General features: G+C 43.6%; 1 protein-coding gene across 3 annotated transcripts in view; it reads left to right on the top strand.

Moving 5' to 3' along the window:
* The window catches only part of LOC138299526 (phospholipid-transporting ATPase ABCA1-like), a 2,649,159-nt gene that overhangs the window by 1,177,186 nt on the left and 1,458,014 nt on the right, over nt 1-13,959 (top strand). For all 3 annotated transcript variants that reach the window (XM_069237840.1, XM_069237822.1, XM_069237830.1), the window contains exon 20: nt 5,568-5,699. In XM_069237840.1, the coding sequence (XP_069093941.1) occupies nt 5,568-5,699 (132 nt within the window). The remainder of the gene's footprint in view (nt 1-5,567; nt 5,700-13,959) is intronic.

Genomic DNA, 13,959 nt, shown 5'->3' with positions numbered 1-13,959 from the left:
ATTTTCACTCAGTGTATGGGCCCTGACTTGTCACTTTGGCTTTCCATTTCACAGATCTGGGTCCAACTTTGTGCCCTCTGCTAGGTTTCCTCCTGGTCTACAGCTGTGTTACATTGGTATGTGCACAAGTAAATTGACATTGCTATATTCCATGGTTATTGCAATTACACATTTGTGAAAGCACAGACTGACTCCAGATTGTTTTGTGATTGAAGTGTGTTTATTTCTGTGCAAATAAGTGGAGGGGGTTGTAAAGTGGGCTGGGGGATGGTGGAGGAATGTCCATGGCAGAGTCCAGTCTATTTGTTTCACAGGTGCATTGTCCAAAAGGGCATAGGAAGTGGAGCAATGGCAGTTTAAGGATGGACATGGTGACATAGTGGGACAGAAGTGTGACATTCAGGGGGCCTCATTTCCTGGCGGGGGTCTTGGCAATGTTCTCTGTCTTCTTCCTAGATCTCAGGGACTGGTGGTTCTCCATCTGCAGGGGGTGGGGTGCTGGTGTTGTGTTCCTGTGTCGGTGCCTCCTGTCCATTAGTGCCGGCGGAGGTGGATGGCTGTTCATCGTCCAGGCTAGTGTCAGGGACCCCTTGTTGTGCCACTGTGTCCCTCCTGGTGTTGACAAGGTCTTGCAGCACCCCTGCAATGGTGACCAGGGTGTTGTTAATGGACTTCAAGTCCTCCCTGATCCCAAGGTAGTGTTCCTCCTGCAGCCGCTGGGTCTCCTGAAACTTGGCCAGTACTGTTGCCATTGTCTCTTGGGAAAGATGGTAAGCTCCCATGATGTTGGAGATTGCCTCGTGGAGAGTGGGTTCCCTGGGCCTGTCCTACCCCTGTTGCACAGCAAGTCCTCCCAGCTTCCCTGTTGTCCTGTGCCTCTGTCCCCTGAACCGTGTGCCCACTGCCACTGCCCCCAGGTCCCTGATTTTCTTGGGTTGGTGGGGTTGCCTGGGTTCCCTGTAGTGGTGGGCACACTGCTGATTGACGTGTCCTGGGGACAGAGGGATTGGCCCGCTGGGTGGATGCTGTGGTGGTGTTTCCTGAGGGGGGAGGTCCCTGATAGGCCGGGCTGGTCATCTTGATCCAGGCGTGCAGAGCTGCTGCCATCACTGTGGGTCTCTTCTGTGGGGGGACTGGATATGTCTGCACCTCCTGTCCGGTGACGTTGGGTAGGGGTCCTGTTGAGGTGTAAAAGTATAATTATTGTATCTGTGTGTGCCATTGTGTGCAATGGGTGGTGACCCTCTACTCCAGTGCTTGCATTCTTGGCTTGGTCCTTGTGTGATAGTTGGTTTGGGGTCTGTGTGGGTATCTGTACTGTACATGCTTTGGTGATGGGGTCCATGTATTGGTGTTACATGCAGGGCTTGTTTTTGGGATGTGTGGGTTGTGTTGGTGGGGTATCTCTGGGTTGTTGGGGTGATGGGTGTGAGGGTAAGGGTGAGGTATGTGATGGCATGCAGGTGGGGTGGTGGGATAAGGTAGTAAAGATTTGCCTTACCAGAGTCCAGTCCTCCTGCTACTCCTGCGAGGCCCTCAGGATGCAGAATTGCCAAGACTTGCTCCCCCCATGTTGTTAGTTGTGGGGAGGAGGTGGGGGTCCATCGCCAGTCTTCTGTACTGCAATTTGGTGTCTGGAGACCACGGAACGCACCTTCCCCCATAGGTCGTTCCACTTCTTCCTGATGTCATCCCGTGTTCTTGGATGCTGTCCCACTGCGTTGACCCTGTCGACAATTCTGCGCCATAGCTCCATCTTCCTTGCAATGGATGTCTGCTGCACCTGTGATCCGAATAGCTGTGGCTCTACCCGGACGATTTCCTCCACCATGACCCTGAGCTCCTCCTCAGAGAACCTGGGGTGTCATTGAGGTGCCATGATGTGGTGTGGGTGATGTGTGAGGTGGTGTCTGTTGTGATGTGTGAGGGGATGTGTTGGTATGTGTTGTTTGAGGTGCGTGGATGTTGTGTAAGTGATGGTGTTGTGTGTCTGTGGATGCTGCTGCTGTTTAAGGTAGTGTTTCTCTCGGGCCTGCTTTACATTTCTGATAGTAAAGGTTTGTGGGTAATGTGGGTGTGTGTTTTATAGTGTTGTGGGTGTGTAGGTGTGGTGTGTGTATGTGTATCAGCTGTGGGTATTTTGAATTGTCCAATGTGGTTGTGTTTTGGAAATGTGTGTGTATTTTGAGCTCGGCAGTGTGTACCGCCAATGGTTTACCGCGGTTGAAAGACTGCCGCGTTGATTCATGGGTTGTGATAGTGTAGGCGTATTCCTGTTGGCGTGACGGTGTCGGTTTTGGTATCGCCAGTTTATCACTGACCTTTGGTGTGGTGGACTTGTGTGGGTGTCTGTATTGTGGCGGATTCCGAGCTGTGGGTCGTAATACCTGTAGCGGAATTCCGCGCCCACAGCGGTATGTTGGCGGTCTTCTGCATGGCGGTAAGCGGGATTGTAATGAGGGATTGTAATGAGGGCCATAGTCATTGCAAAGGAAGGATGTAGGCTTCTCCCCATTAGAGCTGCCGAATCTCTGAAAAACACTTTAAACCCCGACCCTTTGAACTGTGGACCTTATGCACCAAGGTAGGAATAGACAGACTATGAGAAAAATGCAATATAATATTTTTTGGGTTTGCAGGTATTTTAAAATGCTAAAAGAAGGTAATGTAATTAAAGCAAAGTAGTCCTTAGATGTACAGCAGTAAAGAAATGTTCACCGAGCAAACATTCAAATTTCAGTTCATCTAAATCTTCATAAAGTAGAGATGTGTATGCATCTGAGATGAAAAATTGTATCCTTAGAATTGTGTCTCCAAATGAATGCGGTAGATATGTGAATATACAGAATTGCATCATAAACTTAAGATTCACCCATAAGTTAGAGGCCGATATGAAAGTGGCACTACTGGTTCAGCTGCTCCTTGAAATGCAAAGGGGCTGCAGTCAAAGGCCACAAGGAGACTTCTTCATATTGTTGATTTATAAATGAGCAACGTTTTCTCTGGCTGCATTTAGACCACAACAAAAACATTGGTGACAAGTTTCTCCAGTAATTTTTCTACTAAAATAAATTGTTAAATTATAAATCATTTACTTGTCTATTTTTATGTGTTCCTATGCTTTAACTACATAATTGTGACCATTTTTGTTCAGCACTTCATGTTGCACCTAAGTCTTTCCAAGTGTTCTTAAGTACGTTTTGCTATGTGCCCAATGAAATGGTCCATATCAGAGAGATGTTTACCCATCCAATAGTGAGTTCTCCACTGACACCTATACAATACACATTGTCTAAAGAAAAAATACCCAAAGGTTTTTTAGGGAGCCTGCTGCTTGAGCTTGTGAGTGCTGGGTTTACCTAATATCAATCCTGCTTAATCTTGATTCCATCCAACATATCTTTTTTTCCACGTCCTGTACTCTTTTCTCGCTTTTGCAGGTTATTTTTCACTGTGTTGTCTGTCCCTTTATCATGGTTACCTATCGTTCTCTCCGTTCTTCTATGTCACTTTTCTGCCTTTCTGTCTCTTGCAATGATTCAGGGTCTGATGATGAAAAATATGTCCTAACCCCAGTATTAATTCAGAGTCCCATTACTTGGGGGTCAAGATGTGGCAGAAGAAAAGTAGTGGATTCACAAGGTACAGAATCATTAAAAGCAAAGTCTGCTGCAAAGAAACTGGTAACAAGGACAAACGTTACCGTACATCTGTTATGGATTACTTAATCAGACACAAAAGGTTGCATTTTAAAATATCTTTCAGAGCTCAGTCACCTTCTGCAGAGATGTCCAGGTGTCCAGAAATGTCAGGGTATGCTAATAACGATAAGATAACTCCGGTGGCTAACGCACTTGGTGGATAGATACGTGCTTTGTCTAGTCACAGTTTGAATTCATCAGAAAGAAACATTGAGGTTTAATGTGGCTACTGCAAAGCACAATGTGTAACATGCAAATCACAGCTTTAGATTTTACGCAGATAACTCAGTGAGTTTCTGCTTTTGTCTCAGAGGTCATTTTGTTACTTGCAGTTCATAAGTTACAATATTTCTACTAGAGCACAGTGAGCAATGACCTGCCATCAAGGAGCAGCATTCAAACTGCAAGATACAGGTTTAGAACCGTTTAGGTTTTTTTTTCAATATTTTATTTTTCTAATGTTTTTAAAAATTGTTCCTTTGAGTAGTAATATTATCTTATTAGAACAGACAACCCCAACAACTGCATTGTGCTTTAACTCTTGATGGTCTGTTTCTCCAGACCAAGCACTCTTAACTTATAAAGCTTACCAGTATGGATGATATTGACTGCTCTAGCTTGTAACCCCCATTGTCTTTTGTAATATTTCCTATACAGTTATTTACACACTTGTATAATTCCTTGTCTTTGTATAATATGTCTGTGATGTAAAGCACCCGGACACCCTACATTGGGATCAGTAAAAGAATAAAACAAATCAAATAAAAACACTATATTGCTATTTAAATCATTAGTATTGCAATTACTCACAGAGACTTATACAGCTGACATATTTCCTATTTACAAGGGCTGAAACATCAAGAATCAGGTTCCGGTTCATAGTAACTTGTCTATTGATTACAATATGTGTGCCTTGCCTTCCCGCCATATCACTGGGATCTAAGCGTTAGGGTCCAAAAAGCTTTCATCCAGGATGTGCCTCTACCAACAGGAGGGCTCACGGCCCTTTAAGAGAGGCCTTTGTTTAGCATCCTGCTGGGTGTGAAAAAGAACAAACCATCTTCACCTCCACTGGGTTGCTGCTGTGCACGGAAACGAGAAAATGTGCAGTCGCTGCTGAATGTGCAGGCAAAGTACTCTAACACAAATTAGGGATATGTCACTGAGGCTGGACTGGCTCCTGAATCCAGCTCAATAATAACGGCCAGATCGGGGATCTGGCTGGATCACCCTCATTTCCTGCATAGCCCAGTCTGCCATTGAGTGCCGGAGCCCACCATCTGCAGCAACCAGCACAATTTAGGAACTAGTAACTGGACTGAAAGTCGTTTGAACGTTCGAGTTTTGTGTTTCCCTTAAAATCTTCAAAATGACTTCTGTTATCCCTCTGTACAGAGGATTTGTATGTTATGTGCTTCATTAAATTTGGTTTCCTCCTTTAAGCATGAACCAAAGGTGAGTTTATTCTGTTTATAGCTCGAACTATCATGCAGTTTCAATACAAATAATTTCTGCAACACATGGCACCAACTGCTTAAAAAGATATTTTAAAGCAATTGTTCAATGTGCGCTGGCACAAGTACAAATAACACCGTGAGGGTCTGGCTGCAGTGTACTTTCTGGGTGTTGTTTGTCGGACACCCTCTCTTGGCCTCCGTGAGCACAAATAGTTACTCAATGTAGCATAATAAAGTTAATCTCAGAAGGTAATTGGGTAGTTTACATTTGATCACAATGGATTGTTTTTCTCTCATATTCCGATGAGTATCTTCGGCTTTGAGATGTTCCCACTTAGAGCCATATTATTTATTGCACCGTTATGTACAATATCTTCGAAAATAACCAGCACCATTCTAATGATTACAGGTCGATCTTGACTGGGCTGTTCCCGCCCTCATCCGGAACTGCCTTAATATACGGAAGAGACATTCAAACTGACATGGATCAAATACGACAAGACATGGGGATGTGTCCGCAGCACAATGTCCTATTCGATCAGTACGTACAAAAATCAGTGTAACCGAGCATGACGTATGCGACCCATGTATTCATAAATATTGCACTATGTATATGTATAAAAAATGTACCCGAACCATTCTTTTATGTGACCAAAGAGTTCGTGTGTTTCTATGTTTCTTTGATTCCCAAACACTACCCCAGAGAGCGAACTCATCTTTTGAGTGCAAAACGGGGCAGGTTTTATAACTTTTTATCACGGTTGCTTTTGAACTCCAGTCCCAGTCCGAGGTTTGGGGGAGGTGGAGGATTTCCTTGCTTTAAGCACATTTACCTCCTGAAGCAATGTGCTTTGAGTATCTGGTGCATGTTTCAACACAGGCACTTTTTTTCTTTATTGTTTATTACATTTCTTGTAGTGGAATTGGGTTATATTCCATTATGCACAGCAACAACTAGAATGACACTGAAACCAGCATCATTGGTACAGAGGAAGTGAAACAAAGCTGAAGGCATCCACTGAAGATGGTCATGGTTACTTGAGACCATTAAGTCAACGGCCTCATTCACAAGCTGACTTTTGTGGTACATAATGTAGCAGTCCAGTCGTACTGCATAGTTACTAGAAACTGCAATTCTCAAACCCAGAGCTGGAGATATCTACCCCTGCCCCTCCTGCCTCTTCTGTGCAGAGATCCTTGGCCTGGTGTTGGAGATTTCTGCAAAGTTTGTAGAAAATATGAGAGGGACCAGAGGCATTGTTGGGAAAATGAGAATTAATTCCTAAACTAACGAGTAGAGTTAAGAGAAAGGTAAAGAGGTGCTCGGAAGGGTCATGCTAGTACAAAACCCACAGCCACATAAGAGTAAGCCCATTGTATTTCAGAAAATATACACCTGATGTTACAACTATAATGTGTCAAAAAAGGTTTAAATGTATTCCTGTCCAGTTTTGGTCTAAGTCAAGCACCATATGTGACCAAACACTGGTGCTACACTACACTCCCACAGAAAATAGGGAATTAAAAAAAATCATAAAGGAATTCATGTTACAATACTTAAATGAGTTCTATACATGACATTTTAACAAATAAATTAAACTTTTAACTTATTTTTGAAAAATTAGAAAAAACATTTAAATTGATCAAATATATAAGCATTAACCATATGTTCTACAAATTAAATAAAAGTGTATTTTTTTAATTATTGATTACAAATATATTTTTACATTATGTTAATATATTTAAATTATTTTATTTCTGTGGATTTCCATGGGTTCACATCTGCTAAAAATGCTTCAGTAAAACTTAGGTGTCTTAAAACCAGTCATTGTGCCCATAAATGTACATTTATGGCCCATTTGAAGAAGATTCAAGGTATTTGAAAGGTAAACACAAGACATTTTTTGCTGCCTTTGAGGAATCTTTGGGAAATGGATGAGGACTGAAGACATAGGCCCTCATTACGACCTTGGCAGGTGGCTGAAGACGCCCCCCAAGATCGGACCGCCGGGCGGCCGCCAATGCAGCTGCACCCCGCCGCGGCCATTTGGAGATCCCCGCTGGGCCGGCAGGCGGAAACCTAGTTTCCGCCCGCCGGCCCAGGGGGGATCTCGGCCGCAACACAGGAGCCGGCCCCAAATGGAGCCGGTGGTGTTGCAGCCGTGCGACGGGTGCAGTTGCACCCGTTGCGCTAGTCACTGTCTGCTATCCAGACAGAGAAAAGCTGCACGGGGCCCGCGACTCCCCGTACTGCCAGCCTTTTCCTGGCGGTTCAAACCGGCAGGAAAAGGCTGGCGGTAGGGGGACTCATAATCCCCCTACTAGCAGCGCTGCCCTGGCGGATTACTACCGCCGGGGCTATTGTGGCGGGAAACCGCCAGCCCCGGCAGTGCGACCGCGGCGCTTCCGCCGCAGTCGTAATGACCTGTGAAGCACCGCCAGCCTGTTGGCGGTGCTTCCGTCATTACAGCCCTGGCGGTCTTGTACCGCCAGGGTTGTAATGACCCCCCACAGTGTTAGAAATGGGATCTTTGGTTGAAAGTCAGGTTACCCCCTGTTCAAGCAAGGACCCTCACTCTAGTCACGGTAAAAGAGAATCACCCTCAACTAACCGCTGCTTACCCCCTTGGTAGCTTGACAGAGCAGTAGGCTTAACTTCAGAGTGCTAGGTGTAAAGTATTTGTACCAATACACACAGTAACTTAATGAAAATACTATAAAATGACACAACGCAGGTTTAGAAAAATAGGAAATATTTATCTAAACAAAACAAGACCAAAACGACAAATATCCACAATACACAAGTCAAGTTATCAATTAAAAATCAAAAATAGTCTTTAAGTAGTTTTAAACACACACTAACACTGTTACCGTGAAATTTTACCTTGGGTGTGTCAAAAAGAACCCCGCATGGGTGAGTGTGCATCAAAAAAGGCTTGCGATGCGTTGATTTCACCCACGAGCGAGACCTTGCGCCGTTTCTCCTTTCGTCGGTTCGGGGCACGTCGTTTCTTCTCTCCGCAGGAGAGCGATGCGTCGGTCCGGTCAGCATTCTCAGGTCCGGGCAGGCCTTGTGTCGTTTTTACACGCCCAGCGGCACTTGCGTTGGAAATTCAGCACACGATGATTCGAAAACCATGCAGCGCGGGTTGCGATCTCACCAGCCTCCGTCAGCAATGCTGCGCATCATTTCTCCAGCTCCATTGTGTCTATTCTTCGGTCGCGTTACAGGCGAGTGTTGATTTTCAGCCGCAAAGACGGCGGCGTATCAATTTCCCAGCCTCAGATCGGAGCCGCATTGATCTTTTCCTAGTACGGCATTCTGTGCGTGGATTTCTTCCTCTTAGGCTGCCAGCTTCTCCTTTCAGGGTCCTGGGAACTGGATGGGCACCACAGAGCAGAGTAGGAGCCTCTCCAGAGACTCCAGGTGCTGGCAAAGAGAAGTCTTTGCTGTCCCTGAGACTTCAAACACAGGAGGCAAGCTCTAAATCAAGCCCTTGGAGAGTTCTTCTCAAGATGGAAGGCACACAAAGTCCAGTCTTTGCCCTCTTACTCTGGCAGAAGCAGCAAGTGCAGGATAGCTCCACAAAGCACAGTCACAAGTAGGGAAGCTCTTATTCCTCAGATCTTCTCCAGGCAGAGGTTCCTCTTGTTTCCAGAAGTGTTCTAAAGTCTGTGGTTTTGGGTGCCTTTCTTATACCCATTTTCTCCTTTGAAGTAGGCCTACTTTAAAGCAAAGTCTCTTTTGAATGTGAAATCCTGCCTTGCCCAGGCCAGGCCCCAGACACTCACCAGGGGGTTGGAGAGTGCATTGTGTGAGGGCAGGCAGAGCCCTTTCAGGTGTGAGTGACCACTCCTCCCCTCCCTCTTAGCACAGATGGCTCATCAGGTTATGCAGGCTACACCCCAGCTCCCTTTGTGTCATTGTCTAGTGTGAGGTGCAACCAGCCCAACTGTCAAACTGACCTAGACAGGAATCCAGAAACAGGTAGAGTCACAGAAATGGTTTAGGCAAGAAAATGCTCACTTTCTAAAAGTTCAGATTTAGAGGTAGCCCCCATGTTAACCTATGAGAGAGACAGGCCTTGCAACAGTGAAAAACACATTTAGCAATATTCCACTGTCAGGACATATAAAACACATTACTACATGTCCTACATTAACCACACACTGCACCCTGCCCTTGGGGCTACATAGGGCCTTCCTTAGGGGTGTCTGACATGACAAAAAGGGAAGGTTAAGGCCTGGCAAGTGGGTACACTTGCCAAGTCGAATTTACAGTTACAACTGCACACACAGACACTGCAGTGGCAGGTCTGAGACATGATTACAGAGCTACTTATGTGGGTGGCACAACCAGTGCTGCAGGCCCACTAGTAGCATTTGATTTACAGGCCCTGGCACCTCTAGTGCACTTTACTAGGGACTTACTAGTAAATCAAATATGCCAATCATAGATAAGCCAATTTCATACACATTTTGTAAAGGAGCACTTGCACTTTAGCACTGGTTAGCAGTGGTAAAGTGCCCAGAGTAACACAAACAGTAAAATCAGCGTGCCGCACACATTAACAACCTGGGCAACAGAGGCAAAAAGTTAAGAGAGACCACGCCAAGGATGTAAAGTTTAACACATAGGATAAAAGGAGAAGTAAAGGGGAAAGACAATGCATTTACAGACAGTAAGGAGAAAATTAAGTTGGCGGTAATTCTATATGGGTATATACTGGACATTTGACTACCTGCACTCCACCAAATGAACAGATTCATCCTGTACAGTTTCCAAAATCATTGATGCTTATTAATATTTCATAACTCAATGTGTTATTTTCTCAGTTATGAGCAGTGAAAAGATCGACCTAGTCCCAGATCCCGCTCACTTCCTATTCACTTCTTAGAGTTATTGAAGTGTCTGTCATCTGCATAAGTCACTAATTTAAATTGAACTTTAATGTGATGAGAAAGGACATGAGAAGGTAAGAGTACAAGGGAGGAGACAGAGAATAGAAAGATGCACAAGAAAAGAGCAATGCCAGAAAGTGCAAATATGTTGTATGATGAGAGGGAGAAAGAGATTATAAGAATAAAGAAAGAGAAAAGAAAGAAATAGTAGGGATTAAAGTAGAGATACAGAGAGAGAGGAGGACATAGGTGTGCAATGACATGAGGAAAGACAGAAGACAGAGATATATCTTTTGTTCAGTACATCAACAGTTAGGTGTGGATGACAAAGTAGTAAAGTCCTTACTAGTCCTGCAATATACAGGGTCCCTCATCATAATCCAGCAGATTATGTGGAGGGAGTGGTGTTGAGCATGGTGGATGCGGATCTTATCATGATGGTGGTAAAACTGACAGGCAAACATGGTGAACGTGGCAAAGGTAGATGTGGTGGCTATTTTATTGTGGCTGAGCGCTTGCTCTCTGACCCAAAAATTCAGTTGCAGTAGTCATGTTCGTTCCAGTTTCACTGCATTATGTTGGACGTGACTGTACTAATCACAACCTCCACACACCCCAACAATGGGGCTGTGATAGCATTGTCATTTTGTAGCTGGCCACAGAGTCAAATGATGCCAACACCAAAATTCAGTTCTCAAGAATGTCACAGAAAAGGTTCAGAGTCAATGATTCTAGGACCAACCTCAACAGCAATGGCATATAGAAGTCTTAGACCATGAACAGATGATCCCATAGTCTGATTGTGACTCACCATCTGTTTCACTGCACAACATCATGCATTTCACTGGAAATTGGATTGGTCTCCAGAATACTTTTTCAAGAATCAGCCTCAAGTTGAAGTCAGGGTCAAGGTTTGCCACCTCAGAGGAATAACTTCTCCCACAACTACAAGGATCACACCTCGGAAACATCATTCTCAATCCATGTAACCTGACAAATGTTGTATAAAAATAGCTGGCTTACAATGGTCATATTATATCTAACATTGATTTTTCCAGACTCTTAATGCTCACAGAACCAAGATATTCCTGCCACCATTTACATAAGAAGCAGTATCTCTCCTGGTCTCCAGATGTTAAACCATAGGTCTGACTAAGGGCCTGATTTAGAACTTGGCAGACATGATACTCCATCACAACATTGACAGATATCCCATTCACCAAAATATAAATCTCATTATATTCTTTTGGATTTGTATTTCGCCTGGTGGGATATCCGTCACCGTTGTGATGGAGTAATTCATTTGCCAATCGGGCCCTAAATTCTTAAAAATGAGCTATCTGGCTATCCCTTCACTCTCTAAGGCCAGAGTAAATCACACTTACCTTTTAGGTAATCAGATTGAACATCCTCCCATTACAATGCATCTGGAAATCATCCAGCACTCGTAGCTCAACATTTCCCCTCCTCACTAATCTTTTCACCAGTTCTCTAGTTGCTCACAAAGTACTGAGCAAATACCCGACTGCATCAACAGTTTTCACAGGTATAGTAAATTGACACTTGTTTAAATAAAATTTTTGACTGCCTCCTAAATACCTAGCAAAGTTTTTTCACACTGGCTGGGCTTATAGAATAACGTAAAATACATTCTTATCGATAAATGTCCACTTAAAGAAACTCAAAAGTTCCCCTAGTAGTATGAATCTGTAATTTGTTTCCAAATATATCCTTGCCTTCACTTTTAATTCCTACTAAATCATAAGGGAACATTTGATATCTCAAATGATAACTATGGAAAGGACCTGATGGAAGACCAGCATTTAAATTGAATGAATCCTAAATTAACTTTTCCTATGCTGTCCTCTTTAATGGATATATTTTTGAAACATAGATGGTTATGATTCAATATGCTAAGCATTTAGCATTTTTAATGCTGAACTGTGGACTTTATAACTTACCCAGGTCTATTTCAGCATTCTAGCATTTTCATATGTATGATACACCTCTTGCAAAAGAAGATCATTGTGAGGAAATCCCCCTTTTTTGTGGTCATACCCATTTTTCAGGATTTTATTCCTGTGCCCTAGATTCTGAACGCTGGTTACACAACTGTCCAGTGCCAAGTGTAAGTGTTGTGACTCCTGAAAACTTGTAAAAATTGACATGCTCCCAATTGCCATACTTACCTTAAACATAAGTCCCTACCATATAGTACAAAGTGTATACAGGGCCATTAAGTTAAAATAGCACCAGTGAGCATCAGTACTTATAGTGCTATCTACTACAGTGACAGTGTAAACATGGCATCAGGCCTACAATTGTAGCCAGACTTTGGGGAGGTGGTTTGTTCCTCTGGCAGGAAGACTAGTTGGGTAGTGCCAAGGAACTTAATTTAGTTCAAAGGGGCCTTACCTGTCAAAATTAGATATAGCTCTCACCTACAAAGGCTGACTTTTTTGTCCCTCCCAAGTCAGAAAGGCACCAAATCCAGTGTGGCAAAAGCTGCCTCCGTTAACTGTTTTATGGTGACCAAAGAGGAGAAGACAGCCCATTACCATGGCTACACCTCTGGATGTGCAAACAGGCTTGACAGAAGGGAAGAAAGGTTTCCCGATCTTGGATTTAGTGTGAGAGGACTTGGGAACTGTTTGCAGTTGGACACACAAGAACCTTGACAAACATAGGTAGGGTTACCCCTCAGCACATTTTCCCTATTAGTATTTGAGGGGCCAGGAGTCACCCCCATGTCAGGCATTAATGTGGTACTCCCTGGCACCATCCTCTGACCCCCTAGACCTGTGGACATACAGACAAAGGGCTGTTTAAGACCTGTGAGGAGACCTGAAGGGCTGCACCTGCTCCTAGATATAGCCTGGACAAAGAAGGGGACTTCATGGTTCAGTTTCCTGACTACCTCTCTAAGCTAAAGGCCCACAACAAGCTGCAAGAGACCTTTTCCCTGAAGAGCTCAGATGATCAGTATCAATTGGACCTGACTTTGATCCTGCTGGTGGCCTCTTGCTGGAGTGATGCTTGACTCCCAAGTGGTGTTCCAGAGATCCTGTGTCCTTTGACTTTGTGAAAGCGTAATACTCCTAACAACCCTGAAAATCATGGGACTTGAAAAATATTTGGACTAAAAACCTCTGAAGGACTTGTTCAAACCTGCCAGGTTGATCTGACCAAGGAGTATTACCACTGGGCTGAAGAAACTGGAGGGTCTCTGCAGCAGGAAATCTGATTTAGTGGGACCTCACCTAGAAGATATCGGCCTTGTAGAACCCTCTTTGGATTCAACCTGCAGCTTTGCCCCACTGCAGGATGCCAAGCTCCCAAAAATATACTAAGTCTGAAAGTAGAAATCTTGACTGGGCAAAGGTGCCAAAAGTATTAAGTCAGTGAAAGGACTTCTCTGGCCACGAAGTTTAAATTTCTCCCAATCAAAGCTTTTCCTGCTAAAACTAACAGCTTTACTGGCACATCATCCAATGTTATCTGACATTGTGGAGCCCTTTTCTGATAAATTATCTAGCTACATTGTATTTTTTCATTAAAAAATAAAATATAAAAATATAGCAGAAAAGGAAAATAGGAAGCACTAAAGATCAAGTTTGATTTATGTTACTATTATGGAATATAGCAGATCTTTCCTAAGTTGAAATTGTAGAGTGCAGCTTGCATTTTCCATGTTTAGCCAGTACAACAAATTTCTTGTCAACAAATGTGTTGTCTCCATTACATTTACACAATATTTTCAAAATATTTATGTTAATTACCATTAAAGGAGTGCTCAAAACCAAATACAAGATCATAGCAATGGACATTTTACATTTGTCTCAGATGACAAAAATAGGAGTCTTTAGTTGATGATAATTTATTTGAAGTTTCCAGTTTTG

This window comes from Pleurodeles waltl, chromosome 1_2 (genome assembly GCF_031143425.1).
Source record: "Pleurodeles waltl isolate 20211129_DDA chromosome 1_2, aPleWal1.hap1.20221129, whole genome shotgun sequence".
NCBI classification, from domain to species: Eukaryota; Metazoa; Chordata; class Amphibia; order Caudata; family Salamandridae; genus Pleurodeles; species Pleurodeles waltl.
Note: the sequence above shows the minus strand (reverse complement) of the source record. Positions and strands in the feature narration are given on the sequence as shown.